The sequence below is a fragment of the Macaca nemestrina genome, chromosome 11, assembly GCF_043159975.1.
Source record: "Macaca nemestrina isolate mMacNem1 chromosome 11, mMacNem.hap1, whole genome shotgun sequence".
Taxonomy (NCBI): Eukaryota; Metazoa; Chordata; class Mammalia; order Primates; family Cercopithecidae; genus Macaca; species Macaca nemestrina.
Window position 1 is genome coordinate 64,332,824 of NC_092135.1, and position 19,414 is coordinate 64,352,237.

At 34.3% G+C, this 19,414-nt stretch overlaps 1 protein-coding gene across 4 annotated transcripts in view; it reads right to left on the reverse strand.

The window, feature by feature from the left end:
* Nucleotides 1–1,017: 1,017 nt before the first annotated feature.
* The window catches only part of LOC105483299 (sodium voltage-gated channel alpha subunit 7), a 102,350-nt gene continuing 83,953 nt past the window's right edge, over nucleotides 1,018–19,414 (reverse strand). For 3 of the 4 annotated variants that reach the window (XM_071072888.1, XM_071072887.1, XM_071072889.1), the window contains exons 19-25: nucleotides 17,939–18,046; nucleotides 13,527–13,805; nucleotides 10,569–10,622; nucleotides 10,060–10,197; nucleotides 7,720–7,824; nucleotides 7,168–7,438; nucleotides 1,018–4,110 (exon numbers count right to left, since the gene is read on the reverse strand). In XM_071072888.1, coding sequence (XP_070928989.1) covers nucleotides 3,044–4,110; nucleotides 7,168–7,438; nucleotides 7,720–7,824; nucleotides 10,060–10,197; nucleotides 10,569–10,622; nucleotides 13,527–13,805; nucleotides 17,939–18,046 — 2,022 coding nt within the window. In that variant the 3' untranslated portion in view covers nucleotides 1,018–3,043. Of the gene's footprint in view, nucleotides 4,111–6,927; nucleotides 7,038–7,167; nucleotides 7,439–7,719; nucleotides 7,825–10,059; nucleotides 10,198–10,568; nucleotides 10,623–13,526; nucleotides 13,806–17,938; nucleotides 18,047–19,414 lie in introns of all 4 variants that reach the window. The other variant, XR_011609848.1, reaches the window with a different exon arrangement.

The following is a 19,414-nucleotide window of genomic DNA, read 5'->3' on the forward strand; positions in this document are numbered from 1 at the left end:
TCCTTACACGTGCCTGTGTGTTTAATAAAATCGCTTCTTTAACTGACAAAGTCCTCCTTTTCTGCAGGGGCCCACTTTACTCACTTCACCTCTGATATCCAACACAGAACCCATTATTCCTTCCTATATGTGTATTACAATGTACACTCATAGTATAAAAATTATCACATATTAGGATAACCAGCTGCATAGTTATGTTTCCCCTCAGTAGTCAGTAAGCTCTTCAGTCTCAGATATATCTTTATCTGAATAGGATCTGAGTTTACCTTTAGTATTCAGCATTCACAAAATGTTGAATTTTTCAACTTCTGTAATTTTCTCTCTCGTGACGTCCCTTTTTTCAGGGAATGTCTCTACTTTTAAAATTCCCTCCACTAAATGGGGAAAGTGGGACAGAGGGAGATGGAGAGAGAGAGAGAGAGCGAGAGTGAGTGTGAGAGAAAACATATCAAGGTTCTGTAACTGGACCTGGTTTAGAGTCCTGGCCGTTTTACTTATAAGGTCTCTGCCATATAAAAACTTCATGACCTTTCTAAACCTAACTTTTTTCACTCATGAACTAAGAGTGATCACTTCTTCATGCATGATAAATACATAGGATAAGGCTGGGCATAGGAGTGTGCTCAATAAATGGTAGCTGTTACCATTATCTTTAAAACAATTTCAAGTGTATTATATCTATTAATGAAGCACAATAAAATTTTTGAAGATGCAGAAATTGATAAATAGTAGTGTACCAATAAATTTAATTTCAGTATTTTCTTCCAGAAAGCAAATTCTAATAATACGAAAATACATCTAGTAAAATTATCATTATAATTTTGATAGAAGAGTGATCTTTTTATATCTTGTTAATGTGTAGGGGCCTCTGGTAAGCTTACTAAAATTTGTTTTACAAAATTATGTGATCTAAAGAGAGCACAACTGTTTCCAGTTTTAAGCCTGAATTAACAAACTTTAATGTAAAGCTTATTTTTAAAAAGTATACTACACAAAGTTGCCAACATGATTTATCAAATTAAAAACAAACATAGCTTTATGTGGTTTACAAGTTACATTTATTATTTTCTATAGTATCTAAAAAGTAACATATTGTTAAGACTTTGTTAAAAATAACTCTTTACACAGCTTTTGGAAGCTAACTGGCAAACAAGGTTTACAAGTAAAAGACATACTTTTCAAACCAAAATCAGTTTGTTGTCTTTATGCAATCTACAGAAGCAAGTTATGATTCAGTTTAAGTATCTGAAGCAGTTTCCACAGTAAAGGATTCCCAAGAAATAGAAAACAGAGAAGCTTAGATAAAGCACCAACTGTCACATTTTCACCAAGTCAACACTGGTTCCTCACTGGTCCCCATAACATGACAGAGAGCAGAGGGAGAAAGGGAAGGAACACTTAGAGAGGAAAAAAACACCCTGAAATTACATTCATTTAGGGCATCCCCTAAAGGCATCTTGGTTAGGTTATTCAATTTCTGAGGGGCAAAAAAAGATTATAATAATTAAGGCTTGAGATCATGCATTCAGAATAAAATACAATTACTGATCCATAAATTATATGGAATGTTACATAACATACTTAAAGGATGATATTTAAATCAATAACATAAATTTTCTTTCTGAATCTTTTAGGACTTAGCAGGCTCACTGAAATCAATCTTCATACAGTTGGAATAACTTGCAGAATCTCAAACTACATGGAAGTAAATGACTATATTTATATGAATAAGTCAAAGGACAACTATTTATGTCTATATTTAAAAAATAATTTCAATAGTGAAAACTAATGTTTAGGATTTTACAGTTCTTTGAATATAAAACATTTTATAGAGTATTGATGTATATGATAAGATTAAAAACATTGAAAATGTAAATATATAAGGGAAAACTCACTTGTACATACTAATGTTATAAAACAACAACAAATTTAAACTTTTATCTCCTAATTCATAGTTCCCATAGTTTGAGTGACCATTGTCTTTCTCTAAGTTATAAAGAATTATAACGTACGGTAAAAAGTACCTTAAAGTTGCCACAACTTCCCAGTTAAGGGTCAAGACACTGTGAGAATCCCTGTACATAATGGTAGCTCTCAACTCTTCTAATTCATGTTTAAACATACATTTGTCAGATCTTATATATTTAATGTTACATTAGAAATAACTGGTAAAAATACATCAATTTCATAATAAGGTAAAGCTTGAGTCTATTAACATATTATCTATTACATCATTTTAGTAAATGTATACTTTTTTAAAAAATAGGTGGAAATGAGAAGAAAATGCAAAAAAATGTAGGCCTTAACTCTCCTTTGTGCTTCCTGTTTTATGAATCTGCCCTGTTCGAGAACCAGAGCTTAGGTGGAACTAGCCAGAGATGAGAAACCAGGAGCTCGAGCACAATGAAATCCTATTCATTCCCCGTTCCAAAATGAAAAGAAAACAAGAACATACAAAAAGAAACATAGAGCTCCAACCAATCTTTTTCAAATGCAGTTTTAATCAGCCCAAGAATCTCTGAGGCTGATCTCAAAGGCACTTTCTAAAGAACTGCTCTCTCCTTTCTTCCAATTGACATTTGTCTAGGCAAGTTGATGATTTAATAGCCGGTAGCATTTCACCATCCCACATCAGGAAAGTATTTGCTTACCTGTGAGTCTTAATAGTGGTGACTTGAAGCCCATTAAATTATACATAAAATATACAAGAAAGCCCCTGCTGCTGCTGATCTCTATCACCACTTCCCTTCATTCCCTAGAAGGCACACATCATATAAGCCATGTAGAGAAAACAAACATGAGATTGTCAAATGGCCACTTTAACCCACTTTAAACTCACTGCAGCAATATTAAGGGTTCTCTGGACTTGTTAGATATAATGCTAAAAAGTGAATTGGCATGAAGTCTTGTGAATATAAGCTTAATTACCACGGGTTGTAAAGAATTGATTATTATCTCTACTTTTTCTGATCTTTTATTCCTGGCTTAGGCTTTCAACATTTTCAGATATGTGAAGAAATATGCAAAGAGGTGGTAAGTGGGATTAGATCTGGCTTTGAATAGGTGACTTTTCCTTAGCTTTGTCAAAATAGGCACCTTCTTTAGTAGCGTGAACATCTCTATCATCATCTATCATATGAATGTGTGATGTATTTTTGTCATTTCGCCTCAAGCGGTAATTTTTATAAGCACGTTGAATGATGGTTGCTGAAACTGCCTCTTGTTTTCGTTTCAAAGTAGTCGTAATTGGCTCACATGTGATCTTAAAAGGGTTGGCTAACAAAAACCCTGATTCTATTTCTGAAAGAAGTTTCTCCATCCTCACATCTTGACCCATAACTCTCTTTGTAAAAGCAAGTAGGATATCGAGGCAATGAATTCTGTCCCCAACAGCCATGGGGAGGTCCAAAGCAATGAGCTGGCCCTTGTTTGGTTTTGCCATGAAAAGAGGAGGATCAAGAGCAGCTGCAAAATCTGAAAGCTTGCTAGAGTCTATGTACTGGGTCCTATCAGGATCAAACCTTTTCCATACCTGAAAGAATTTCCTAAAATCATCTTCACTCAAGGTCTTGTTTTTCTTCTTAGAAGCAATATTTAAAAACTCCATGACAACAACAATATACATATTTACAATGATCAGCCATGATATGAGGATATAACTGACAAAATAAAAAATCCCAACAGAGGGGTTCCCACAATCTCCTCTAACTTGAGTCCCAGGGTTAATTTTATCAGGATCACAGTCAGACCATTTACTGTTGAAAATTGCATCAAGCATCCCATCCCAACCAGCAAATATTGCAACTTGAAAAAGACAGAGCATACTGCTGCCAAAGGTTTCAAAATTAGACACATCATTAATTCCAGCTTCTTTTTTAACATAGGCAAAATTGTACATTCCAAATATGGCATAGATGAACATGACCAGGAAGATGAGAAGAATGATGTTCAATAATGCCGGGAGGGACAACATCAAAGGAAGCATCAGATTATGAAACACCTTTGGTCCTTTTCCAAGACGCAGCATGTGAATGATCCGTGAGAGAAGTATCAGTTGCACAAATGAAGGAGACACAAGGTAGGATCCTACTGTCATAGGCAGACATAGTCCTGGGGGTGGGAAAAGATAAAGCAGGCTATACAATTATTCAAACACAATTGTATTTTGAGGACTATAAATTATTTTACACTTAATCGTTTTTCCCTATATTTTATTAATCCTTTATTGATCCCTTCCATTTTACTAATCATTCTCATTTAACAGTTAGTATGTTGAAAGTTTGGGTCGGCCAAACACCAACTGTATCAATGCTTAGGGTATCTAGCTAAATTTGGAAGATTATTTTTCTGTAACATAATCTAAGAGTAGCACAGATCAAGCAGTTGTGGAATTACAGATGACCTGATTCTGTAATGTAGGACAATAGTCATAATTTTTTATTGCTATTGGATCAAGAAATTTTTTATTGCTATTGGATCAAGAAATTGGATCATAAATTTTTATTGCTATTGGATCAAAAATATGCAACTTTTATTGAATGCCCAATAAATATATCACATCAATATGCAAAGATGAATGACATGATTTCTGTCTTCGGGAACCTTATAATTTAGAAACTAGTGATAGACATTTAAAATAATTATAAGGCAGAAAGACCTAATTGGTAAATATAATTACAGAAATGTCTGGCATTTCATGATTCATAGATTATAATTTAATTTCTTTATTTCATAAATAGTACTGGGGCTCCAGGAACTTTAAATATGAGTTGAATAAATAAGTCTTTCTTTTTTAGAACTTTTTTGTAACTGAGGTAGTTAGATGAGGGAAGTATGGCAGTGATTAACACAAGAACTATCAAACAAGTTAAAATTATAATTACATTAAAGACATGTTCTCTGGAAGTATTAGAGAGAATGTAGTTTATTTTGAGTTGAGAAGGTAGTGGAAGGAAGAATCCCAAGAGACTTCTAAGTGACACGGGAGGTTTGTTGAATCTGGAGGAATCATGTCTCACATTTCTGTTAAACTTGGTCTCTGTCTAAGATAACATTTCTCGCTGATGTTCTATCCTATCAATACCCTATCTCTATAGTGCTTTAGTGAATCTTCTACTCTGACCTAAATTCTCATTTCCCTTCAACCTTCCAAATTCTTTCATTATGATGGAAGTATCACTAAATTGTGAATTAATTCCTCTGCATTCTCATCACTAATTTTTTAACCCAATCTCTTTTTTTTTAGGGGGGGAGGTTCTTTTTTTAAATTTTGTTTTTCTTTATTTCTTCTAAAAAAAAACCACCAGGATACATGTGCAGAACATGCAGGTTTGTTACACAGTGATACATGTGCCATGGTGGTTTGCTGCACCTATGGACCAGTCCTCTAAGTTCCTTCCCCTCATGCCCCACCCTCCAACAGGCCCTGGTGTGTGTTGTTCCCCTCTCAGTGTCCATGTGTTCTCATTGTCCAACTCCCACTTATAAGTAAGAATATGTAGTGTTTGGATTTCTGTTCCTGTTTCAGTTTGCAGAGGATGATGGCTAAATCTGGCTCTATCTTGAAGCCTCTATTTCCCTTGCAACCCTCTCAAATACAGGGAGCTCATTCTTCCCCACTCCACTTTCCTCAGATTAGAAAGAAAAAATACATATCTTTCTTTCTTTTCAATATGATTTCTGGTCACTTTTCCTTCCTATTATCTTTATAAAGAAAGAGATTTTTGACACTGTGGGTCATGCCATTCAGCTATATCATTTTCTACCATTCCTTGGCTCTATAGTCTACTCATTCTCCATTCATATTCATTGAATACTTCAATAAGTGACTCAATCTCTCTCATTTCACCTTAGCATCTACCATCAACAATCCATTTAAAAGCTACTTTCTGTCTTTGGTCTTCTCAAGTTATTATATTCTTCTCCATGATTTTACAAATCCACACTTACAATCATATTCTGGACCCAGGATACCTTGCCTTCTGAAATTTCAAATTCAAACTGCTTTCTCTCTGACTGCAATTGCTTTTCGTTCCAGTTCTCTGATGAAGTCCCCTTCAGTCTTACAGGACTCTAATTCCATCCTTCCTCTGCCTTCCTCCTATCAGCTCCCTCCTGTCTTCACATACTTTTCTATCAGTTTTTCTGATAGTTTCTTCTTTTCTGAAACTTATGGTTTTTTTCAGTAGTTAGCTGCATTGTTTCCACTATCAACTGAATGAGTGAATATTTGGAAGCACATCTGGGCAAACAGTTTATCTACATTTTCTACTACTCAATACTTAGAATAGTGCTTGATGCAGTAAACCTAAATATTGTTCCTACTCTCATGGAACTTACATCATAATATGTGTGTTACGGGGAAGCAGACAAACTTCTCTCTGCCCAAAACGCTTTGACACTAAATTCTTTGCTTGGCTATCTCCTTATCTGAAAAGTCTCTAATTAGATTTCACGTCTTCCATAAAGTTTTCTCCGACCTCTACTCACTGATTAGGTGACCTCCTTCTGCTATGCTGCTGCAGCACCCTGTGCCTTCCCTACCATAACCTTAATAGCACATATTAAAATGTACTGTTTAATTATCTATATCCTTTAATAGACTGTAAACTATGTATACACAGAAATTATACCTATCTTGTTTACTACTGAATTTTTTGCATATAATACAGCCTTTATTCACAAAGAGAATTATCAAGTATATTTATTAAATAAGAGAGAGATCTCCAAAGTAAGAGAAAACAAGCAACAAATTTATTAAAGCCTGAAACTCTAGTATTGTATAAGTTATAAATAGTTTTAGAGATTAGAGAGAAGGAAATAATAGCAGACTTGAAAGGTTACATCATTCTAAGGCATAAAGATCTTTCTAGCGTCATCCAGAAAATTAATGTATATTACAGAATGAAGGGGTGACTAAACATTCACCTGGTGGCTTGTGATGCAAAGTCTATGTTATTAGTCCAAGAAATATTTTTGAACATCTTATCTCTATCAGGCATGGGTGGTACATGTATGAATACAAATGTGAAGCATTCCTGTTGAAAATAAAAGAAGATCCCTATCTGTTTTGCTTATTAGGAGACTATATTTCATGAGATATTTAGTGTAAGAGCTTGCTTGAATTAATATTATTATGAATAAAAATTTGACTAAAGAAAATCTCACCTGTGATGGAGAAAATAACCACCATAAAATCAAAAATGTTCCACACAATGGTGAAATAAAAACAACGGAGAGCGATGAGCTTCAGTATACATTCCATAGTATATAGCATAACAAAAATTGAGTTAATCCAGTAGAGAGCAATGTACATTTCTAGACTCTGGCCATCAGTGTCTATCATCATGGCTATTGCTTGGAAACATATAAGAACCATAACAATGACATTAAAAACTTGGCTTGTTACCAAGTCAAAAACGAATCCTTGGAGTTTGTTCTGTGGGTAAAAAAACAGGTGTAATAGTCCCATTAATAGGATACATATACATATATATGTTCTTTATACTCTACAACTTTCTTCCCAAAATAAACGAGAGTGTGAACCTAAATTTTTGTCAAACTATAACATATAGTAAAAACAAACAAACAAACAAAATGACCATGAAAAGCTTTGTTAAGGGACACAAAAATTTTGTCAAAAGCATTTGTTAAGGCTTTTAAAATAATGTATAAAAAACACCTCCATTGAAGTTTCAAAAAATCTAGACATTTTCTTACTCGTGGGCGAGGTACTGGTCTTTGAGAGTCCTCATACATTAACTTCTTCAGCCTGCGGTACTGTTTTCTCTGTTTAACTGTGATAAAGATATTTGAGCCTCCCAGGTAAAGAAAGGAAAGAAAAATATATTAAAATCACACTTAATCCAAATTTTCCCTTATATTAGTATGCATTTTAAAGACTTGGCAATTATTGATTTACTCTTCTAAAGAAAGGCTTAACTGCAGTGAACGAAATCATGTTTGAACATGTCTGACTTTCTGCCCAAAAATCCATACAAAGCACATACAGAATACACGCCGATAGTGACAGAAATTCAGTAATCTCTACGGGCACTCTCTTAGGGAAGCGTCAACTCTATTTTCACATAGGGTTGTAGAAGAGGGCAAAGGAGAAACAGCAGGGGATATCTGGAAATATTTACTAAGAAAGGTTGAGTTCAACAGCTAAAGGAAAAGTTGATTTGTATCTTTTAATAAGCAGAAATAAACAGAAATGATCATATGTGATCATTTTTATATGACTGTATATTGCTTTATTTTTCAAATACTATCAGAAGATTTTTTTTACTATTATTCCAAAAGTACCTTGTGCTTGCTTCTTCATAGCACGTTTGAGGACTTACTAATTTTTGTGTTTATAATGCTAATTTCAGTATCTTATGTAATATATGTGAAGTGAATAATGTCATATCCTAGGAATTAGGAATTGTTACTGCTCTAAATCAGGACCTGCTCGCTTAAATTGATGGCAAACACCAATTCGAAGCCTAGAAGCAAATCTTAGTATGTTATCCTGCAGGGTTGATATTCGTAGAAAGCTGAAGCATCCAATCAAAATCACATTTGATCACTCGGCTGTCTACTCCTATTTCACTGGTGGAGACTCAAGAGTGATATACAGTAGTCCCCCCTTATCTGAAGTCTCACTTTCCACAGAGTCAGTTAGCCATGGTCAACCACAGTTGGAAATTATTGCATGAAAAAATACTAAAAATAAATAGTTAATACATTTTAAATTTCATGTGGGTCTGAGTTGTGTGATGAAATCTTGTGCCATCCTGCTCTGTGGAGATTGGAATGTGAATCATCCCTTTGTCCAGCATATCCACTCAGTCTACGCCACCCACACATTAGTCACTTTGCAGGTATCTCTGTTATCGCAGCGATTGTGTTCAAATAATCCTTATTTTAATTAATAATAACCCCCAAAATGTAAGAGAAGTGATGCTGGCATTCGAATATGCCAAAAGGAAGCTGCAAAGTGCTTCCTTTAAGAGAAAAGGTGAAAGTGCTTGACTTAAGGAAAGAAAATATATATATATATGCTGAGGCTGCCAAATCTATGGTATGAATGAATCTTCTGTCCAGGAAATTGTGAAGAATGAAAAATAAATGTATGCTTGATTTGCTGTTATACTTCAAACTGCAAATGGCCACAGTGCATGATAAGCCTTAGTCATGGAAAAGCCATCTTAACGTGAACAGAAACATGTTTTGATTTACAGCAATCAGGTTAGGTACTACCCTGCAGTTTCAGACATCCACTGGAGGTGTTGGAACAAAGTCCCCATGGATAAGGAGGGTCTACTGTACCAGATTTTACACATGGCTAAAGTTTGATTACATGGCTGAAGATAAAATTTCAAAATTAAACTATTCTTTCCTTTGACTTTTTTGGAAGGCTTCCCAAAAGAGATTAGGTGCCTGTGTAAAACAACTCGACTTACATGTCTTTTTAGTCGTTTGCATTTGTGGAGGCCCTGAAGGAAGTTGCTTTTTAGAAATGGTATGAAACAGTAGTTACTCAATTCTGTCTCTGAACTCTGTCTTATCGGGTTCAAGCACTCCTACTTAGGCCACCCAATTAGGATTTATGACTCTCTCTACTTCTAGCAGAAAGAACTACTCTAACTTAGAAAGATGTCCATGCTGGCTGACTCTGAAGGCTTTAAATATAACAGCGAGTAAAAGAGTGCTTTTTTTTCTGGAACTCTTCACATATTTGTTAAGATAGAAAATTTTACTTACAGTATTTATTTTTCAGTACATCACAATTTTCAAAACACTTGTAATTTTTACACAGACACTTATAATTTTTAACTTTTAAACTTGACTGTGTAGTACATATTTTGGATTTAAAAGTCAATGTAAAGATGAACATTTTGGCAATGTTCATCAAAGTGCAGGAACATTAATCATGATTTTTTAAGATACATGTCAAATAAAAATGACATTAAGCTGAATCCAAAGCCAATTATTTGAAGCAGGGCATTTATATATTTATGTATATGCCTGATTTCCTCAGACATTGGATAAACAAATAATATTTATACTTATCTTTATTTTATGCTTGTTGAAATTATCAATAATAACACTAATCAGCATACTCAGAGGGAGAAATACTCCAAATATAATAAAGTTGATAAAGTAACAATACATGTAGATGTTGACTTCAAAATGAGGCTGTATATTTACCTAGAAGTTTAAAATAAGCAAATTATTGATATCGGCTTTTTAAAACAAGTTTTATAAAACAATTTATGACAAGAAAACCCAACAATGAAACTGTTTTCTTTTTGCTCTTTGGCAAAAGGATATCATTGCTTTGAATGTTAAAGTTCATTTCATTCATTTAACCATTGTTGCAAAATCTGGTAACCTTTCAAATGAGCCTATGGGACCTCAATCATTGTATATAATAACTCTAGAAGAATTTCACTGCCAATGAAATATCCAATCTGAAAAGCGTTTAATTTCTATTCATTATTACTGGTGTCCTGTGCTCAAATTGCAAAAATGAGTTTGCTTGTATCCTAACAATGACTTTAAAATGACATTATACTTACAGCAACAGAATCAATTGCTGAATTCATAATAGTGATCCATCCATTAAATGTTGCCTGTAAAAATGACATGCATTTAAAATTTATGCTTCCTGGCAAATAAAAAGTAAAATCTCAATCTGTTATTAGTGCACTGAAACATTTGGCATAGGTTTGCCACACTTCCATATACTGTGTAATTGGGATTCTCAACATTTTCATTATTATATTATCTGTTAACAACTATTTCAAGTACTTAGTTTATTTGTAGTTAGTAACAAAATATTTTAAGATAGTATGACTAGAAAAAGATAAATAGAGAAACAAATATATAAATGGTAAATAAATACATGCGGCCATGTGTCATGGTGACTTGTAGTTGCTATACATTTTCTTTTCTGTGAGAGACATAAGAGGAATTGTTCAACTCTTCACATCTGCTAGATACTGAGTCACTGAGTAGCAGTTCCTCAAAATGCTACTAAAAAGTAGCAACTTGGATTGGACCAAATAATTATTACCTGTGATGGTTAATACTGACTGTCAACTTGATTGGATTGAAGGATGCAAAGTATTGATCCTGGGCATGTCTGTGAGGGTGTTGCCAAAGGAGATTAACATTTGAGTCAATGGGCTGGGAAAGGCAGACCCACCCTTAATCTGGTGGACACAATCTAATCAGCTGTCAGCAAATATAAAGCAGGCAGGAAAATGTGAAAAGACGAGACTGGCCTAGCCTCCCAGCCTATATTTTTCTCCCATGCTGGATGCTTCCTGCCCTCAAACATTGGACTCCAAATTCTCCAGTTTTGAGGCTCGGACTGGCTATCCTTGCTCCTCAAGCTTGCAGACAGCCTATTGTGGGACCCTGTGATCATTGATCATGTAAGTTAATACTTAATATATTCCCCTTTATATATATATATGTGTGTGTGTGTATATATATTCACATATATATCCTACATATACATATATATCCTATATATATATATGAAGGAAGTGGAGAAGCAAGTAAATTTAACAGAGGAAATACAGATACTGGCCCAAACTATTTTTACCACCACTGATCAAGTTATGGGATAATGTATTAGTCAGGGTTCCCTAGAGGGACAGAACTTATGGGAGATATATATATATATACACACACACACACACACACACAAATATATATATATAGAATATATATTATTATATGGGATAATATATAATATATAATGGGATAAATAATATATAATGGGATATATAATATATATTATTATATAGGATAATATATAATAGGATATATATTATATATATATAAGAAGATATATATATCCTATTAGTTCTGTCCCTCTAGGGAAACCCTGACTAATACATTACCCTATAATCTGATCGCTGGTGGTAAAAATAGTGTGGGCCAGTATCTGTATTTCCTCTGTTAAATTTACTTGCATCTCCACTTCCTTCATCCAATGGGGCAGGGACAGTATTTAACTTTCATCTCTTTTTTTTTTTTTTTTTTTTTTTTTTGAGAGAGTGTCTCACTTTGTCACCAGGTTGGAGTTCAGTGGCATGATCTCAGCTCACTGCAACCTCCACCTGCCAGGTTCAAGCAATTCTCCTGCCTCAGCCTCCCAAGTAGCTGGGACCACAGGCGTGCGCCACCACACCCAGCTAATTTTTGTATTTTTAGCAGAGATGGGGTTTCACCATGTTGGCTAGGATAGTCTTGATCTCTTGACCTCATGATCTGCCCACCTTGGCGGCCTCCCAAAGTGCTGGGATTACAGGCATGAGCCACCGCGCCTGGGCTGTCTCTTTAAATTAGCCTAGTGTTGTATGTTGCAGGAAGTCAGGGACCTCGAATGTAGGGACCGGCTAGAGTCATGGTAGAGGAACATAAATTGTGAAGATTTCGCTTTAATATGGACATTTATCAGTTCCCAAATTAATACTTTTATAATTTCTTACGCCTGTCTTACTTTAATCTCTTAATCCTGTTATCTTCGTAAGCTGAGGATGTACATCTCACTGGTACCTCAGGACCACTGTGATAATTGTGTTAACTGTACAAATTGATTGTAAAACATGTGTGTTTGAACAATATGAAATCAGTGCACTTTGAAAAAGAACAGAATAACAGCGAGTTTTAGGGAACAAGGGAAGACAACCACAAGGTCTCACTGCCTGCAGGGTTGGGCAAAAAGAGCCATATTTTTCTTCTTGCAGAGAGCCTATAAACGGATGTACAAGTAGGGAAGATATCACTAAATTCTTGTCCTAGCAAGGAATATTGATATTAATACTCTGGGAAAGGAATTCATTCCTGCGGGGAGGTCTATAAACAGCCACTCTGGGAATGTCTGTCCTATGCAGTTGAGATAAGGACTGAGATAAGCCCTGGTCTCCTGCAGTACCCTCAGGCTTACTAGGATTGGGAAACTCCATCCTGGCAAATTTTTGGTCAGACAGGTTCTCTGCTCTTGAACCCTGTTTTCTGTTAAGATGTTTATCAAGACAATATGTGCACCGCTGAACATATAGACCCTCATCAGGAGTTCTGATTTTGTCCTTGTCCTGTTTCCACAGAAGCATGTGATCTGTGTTCTGCTTTTTGCCCCTTGAAGCATGTGACCTACTCCCTGTTTGTACACCCCCTCCCCTTTTGAAATCCTTAATAAAAACATGCTGGTTTTAAGGCTCAGGTGGACACCATGGTCCTACCAATATGTGATGTCACCCCCGTCGGCCCAGCTGTAAAATTCCTCTCTTTGTACTCTTTTTCTTTATTTCTCAGCCAGCTGACATGGAAAATAGAAAGAACCTACACTGAAATATTGGGGGCGGGTTCCCCTGATAGTTGTATGTCCCATTACATTTATCTACTAATTGCTAAAATATTTTATAACCAAATGTATTAATCACCCACATTTTGTCCTTTGCATTCAACCTACAATATGGATGAATATATAATTAATAAGGAAAAGTCAAAAGTGTACTTACTACTTGAAGCAGAGAAAGGAAACCATTTCCAACATTATCAAAGTTCATTTTTGCATTTTCCCATGGCATGGATTCATTAAACAGAAGGCTTTCACACTGACTCTTATTCATGACTTCAGATGAAGGAAACCTTTCTCCACTTGTTGGGTCAATGCATTCATAGAATCTGCCAGCAAATAAGTCTACTCCCATGATACTAAAAATCAGCCAGATCATCAGGCAGACAAGAAACACATTCAAAGTAGGTAAGGTTGTTTTGATCAAAGCTCTCACAACCACCTGGCATATATAAAAAATGTAAACTTTAGATAGGAAATCTGAAACTGTTTAGTTTTTGATCAGTTTGAAAAATACTAATTGATATAATGACATATTTTTTAAAAACCTTAAAAGGCTGTATCTAAAGATTTAACAGCCCACTTGCTGGTACTGGAATAACCTAAATAGCAATTCAATTTTTATTTAGAAAATACAATCAAATCAGGCCAGGCATGGTGGCTCATGCCTGTAATCCCAGCACTTTGGGAGGCCGAAGCGGGTGGATCACCATGTCAGGAGATCGAGATCATCCTGGCTAACATGGTGAAACCCCTTCTCTACTTAAAATACAAAAAATTAGCCGGGCGTGGTGGCGGGTGCCTATAGTCCCAGTTACTTGGAAGGCTGAGGCAGGAGAATCATTTGAACCCAGGAGGCGGAGCTTGCAGTGAGCAGAGATAGTGCCACTGAACTCCAGCCTGGGCGACAGAGCCAGACTCCATCCAAAAAAAAAAAAAGAAAATACATTCAAATCCAGATATTCTTAAAATGTTTGTGCTAAAAAAAATCATTAAATGACAATAGAGCTTATTAGTACAAATACTAGAAAAATAATTATTTTGCTGACTCAATATGTGTGTGTGTGTGTATATATATGCTTATTGATTTCCTGTATTGTGCCAGAAATGATCATTCAAGATAATTGAACCCATGTGTATGTATGAGGTTATCTTAAAATATATATATTATACATTTTAAGTGAAATAGAATATGTGAAAGAGTAGTCAGGGGAATCAGAAGACCAATAGATTGTACTGTCAATGAAGCCAAGGGAAGAGATTGCTTCAGGAAACTAAACGGGTTGCTGTACTTCACAAAGATTCAATCATCACTGAACCATTTGGTGTCACTGGTGAATCACTCCAGAGTAGGAAGCTTGGGAGATGAATCCACCACCTAAACTTGAATACCAGCAATAATCTATAATCACTGTCATTATTTCCTCAACTGACCTCACTCTTTAAAATTCAATTCAGAATTGTATTCTTATTACTCCACTGAAGCTGCTAAGGCAAATGCAAATCAGTTGCTATATCTAATATAACAATATGTTTTACTATTTCTGCTACTTATTTTTCTCTTAGCTTCTTTTTGTTTGCGTGCGTGTGTGTGTGTGTGTGTGTGTGTGTGTGTGTGTGTTTGTTTGTTTGTTTGTTTTCTGTTTTTTGTTTTTTTAGTAGATATAGGGTTTCACCATGTTGGTCAGGCTGGTCTTGAACTCCTGACCTCAGGTGATCCACCCACTTTGGCCTCCCAAAGTGATGGGATTACAGGCGTGAACCACTGTGCCCGGCCTCTCTTTATTTTATACTTTTGCTTTCCCTTTCCTGACCTTCTTTCACTTTCTTCCTGAGGCACCATTGATTCGTTTTCTACCATTCTAACCTTTCCTTCCTTCAGTCATTACTAGATACTAATACTTTGGCCTGCATATTCTTGCTGATATTCCATAGTTGTCTGTCTTTGAATTAATATTTTGGCTTTTAACTATGATTTCAGTAACACTTTTATTTCTAAAACTAGATCTTTTGTTAATACTTTTAAATATTTTGAAAGGTCCATTAATGGTTCTGCTAAAGAAAAATGCTATGTCTTTTAGAAAATCCACATATAGTGAATAAAAAGAGTGGATATAGTTGACACATATATTTGAAAAGTAGACAGCACCTAAGATCTTAAACTTATTAAAAACATAAATCATTAATTTTATAAGCATGTAGCTTCCTAATATACTCAATGATATACCTTCCTAATATACTCAATGATATACCTTCAGCGATAATTTACAGAACTTCCAGAGGTTGAGATGAGGCTTCAGGTCTGAACCCGACTTTACTCTAAGCCTGGCTACTGTTTTCCTGACCTTGAATTGTCCACAGCCTTGTCTCATTGCCATTCTAATGAATGTACAGCATTAAATAGTACAGGGCCTAATTTCTGACAGAGTCAGTCTCCCTGGCAAATCTCTTCCTGCTTTTCTCTAAATTGGGGCAGACAACTTGCTGATTGTGTTACTTTTTTTTCCTCCCTATATGTCTAAACTTATTAGGAAAAAGAATTGGTATTATCTCGTTTTTTGAAAATAAAAAAGAGTTTGTTTATTTTAGCTACATACTTACTTAGGGTTGTGTGTGTGTGTGTGTGTATTTTGAGTAAATAGGCCCTCTGTAGTTTACATGTTAGAATATTCTATAATGTTTTCCTATCACTGAACAGTATTTATACTGGAAAGGTGGCTGTCTTTTTTTTTTTTTTTTTTTTTTTTTTTTTTTTTTTTTTGAGACAGTCTCACTCTGTCACTCAGTCTGGAGTGCAGTGGAGCGATGTCGGCTCACTGCAGCCTTGACCTCCCAGGCTCAGGTGACCCTCTCACTTCACCTCACCTCAGCATCTCAAGTAGCTGGGACTACAGGTGCATACACCACACCCGGCTATTTTGTATTTTTTGTAGAGACAGGGTCTTACTGTGTTACCCGGGCTGGTCTCAAACTCCTGAGCTCAAGCGATCTGTTCGTCTTGGTCTCCCAAACTGCTAGGATTACAGGTGTAAGCCACTGTGCCCAGGCTGCTTTGTCATTTTAACTTCAACCTTATCGAACCATTCAACCACCTTATTTTCAGCTTATTTTCCACCTTATTTTGGTTTAAAAGCACTGGGGAATATCACCACCTTGTGGATCTTCATGATATGGTTAATGAAGTCTGTTTCTTAAGTTATTATATGTTACAATTACTATTTTAGATTTTTTGTTTCTGAAGTGTATAATTAGGATTTTGCCACATTTGGAACTTTTATGTATTTACCACATAATCAAAATATTAATGTCCCAACACAAATAAATCAAATGTATTTAACAAACAGATCAGGCCTAAGCACTATTATTATGAGTCAATGACACGTTTGTATGAATTACAAGAATATTATCAGGAATCATGGACTAAGTATATATACACAAATATAATTAATGTACTTAAGTACTTTATACAATCATATAAAAGTGAAATTATTAAAATTTCTGAAATTATTTTTTAAATAAAATACATATTTTTAATTACTTATATTTCTGTTTGTATGTATAATAACCACTCAAATTTTGAGAGAAAAATAAACATTCGCTTTTTACCAAGTGGAAAGAGTTTAAGTGTTATGGTTTCTTAATAACAGTTTAAATGTAATATATAATGTTTAAAATACAGAGATAAAGGTTAAACATTAATAATTTTCTCACTAGGTTCTACCATAGCAATGAATATGTGATATGAGGTAGTAAAGTGGTAGACTGGTATAAAAAACTCTATGTAAATAAAAATGCAAAAACACATAAATGTATTATAAAATAAAATAAAAGGTACATTTGAATGTGTTCTGTCATTTCTGTATACAATGGGTCACAGTATAGCTACATACTTATACTACTTGTGGTGGTCAGCGACTCCATTTTTTTTCTATTAGGTCGAGCATTATGCGATTTCCATTTCAGGTACAAAAGATTGAACACCGGCCATTTTATAATATTCAATCTATTTTCTTTACATTGTTCAGACACTGGCCATTTTATAATATTCAATCTATTTCCTTTACATTGTTCAGAAGAGGTTTTAACATGTGAGTGATGAAGACAAGACATCGCTTGTGATTGTGACATTTAAAAAATTAAATTTATCTTAAAATTCAAACTTTTCTTTCATTCAGTGAGTAATCACTTAGGACATACAATGTTTGTATAATTTTAAAGTTTGTTAACTAATCCAAGTTTCATTTTCTAACAATTGTATTTTTAAAATGGAGACAATTTCATTAATATGCATATGTATATGGGGTAGAAATATACTTTTAAAACTATATTTTCTCTCTCAAATACTAGTTTCTTTTACTTGTCTGTGTTGGTTTTTATACTTTATGAGGAATAAGAACGTAGAATCTTAATAAACGTACCTATTCCTCTCTGTTTCTAAGCAATGAAATGTAAGGTTTTTATTGTATTAATACTGTTAAAGGTACAAATGAGAAGAAAACAAAGCTTCCCAATTTGTGCAAATTTAGTAATTCCAAATAAAAATCTGTAGATATAGCTTAGAAACTTATCTCTTACCTTCATTCTTTCAAATTGAGATAGAACTCTGAGGGGCCGAAGGAATTTCATGGAAATAAGTGGTTTTAGTTCTTCCCGAGTTTTGCCTATTAAGCTAAGACAAAACACCTATATATATTTTTTTAAAAAAGTGAATAGGATTCCGTATTAATATAACATGTAAAATAAAATAAACTTTGCATTTATTACAACAGATATATACAACAAAAACTTACCAGTAAATTTGTGAATTACTTTTACATATATTTCAAAATACATTAATAATCACAGAAAGTTATAAGAAAATCGTTTAGTGTTAAAATCACTTTAAAAAGATAAAACTAAATTATTTTCTGGTAATAAGGAATGTATTTTAGTGAGATAAATAAAAGTTATATATTTTATACTCTTTATGATCAACTATTTATAGAGACATCTGTTTTCAGTTTGAAATTAGATTAAGAATCAGTTTCATAATTACTTGTAATACAGTGATCGTATGCAGATATTCATTAAAACAAAATAAGAAACATATTTACAAATGCATTAATATACAAATATGGTTAAGACAATATACAAGATAGGCTTTCAGAGGATAAGCATCAAAGAAGATATGAATATTGTTAAGTCAAAAGTACACACATTACAAAAAGTATAACCAGATACAAAGGTAAATTTTAAAAGTAAATATATTCAAGGTTAATAAATGTTCATAAATACTGACTAAGGTGGTAAGGCTAAGATTAACTTTTATTATATCTTCAGATTTTTCTACATTTTCAAGTCAACATTATGAAAATTTTCTTCTTTTTACCCTTTACTAAAGAGATAGCCTTGAAGTAGGCTTTGAACTTTGGGTATTATTTTCATAAGCATGAAGGAATCTGGACACAGAACAATGGGAAACAAGAAGGCGAGTCGCAGGCATAGTATGGTTTGGCTAGAGCAAAAGGCTAATTTGAAAGAGTAAACTTAGGAAAGAGAGGTCAGCTATTTTAAATCATTAATTGTAGGTTGAGGAGATTCCATCATTATTTTCAGAATAGAGAGCCATTCATTCATTCAACAAAAATACTGAGAACCTTCTAATATGACAGAAATTGTTCTAGGCACAGGACTTAAAGGAGGGAAGAAAACTAAGAAAAAATTCTACCCTAATGGAACTTATATGTTAGTGGGAGAAAACAGACAATAAACAAAATAAATGAACAAATGGTGCAATATTAATAAGGGGTATGGAGATGAAGGAAGCAGACAAAGAGAAAGGGAGTATTGGAGTGGTTGCAGTTTAAATAGTGTTGTAAGGAAAGACCTTCAAAGGTTTCATTTTGGCTAAGGCATCAATGCCAGCCAATGTTCCAGTTGGAAGGAAAAATAAGTACACAGGCACTAAGAAGAAAATAATCTTGACATATTTGAAGTGCTCCATGAAAGCTGGTGCTGATGGATCAGTAAATAGACTTGGACAGGGGAAAGGGAGCATAACAGGGAATATGT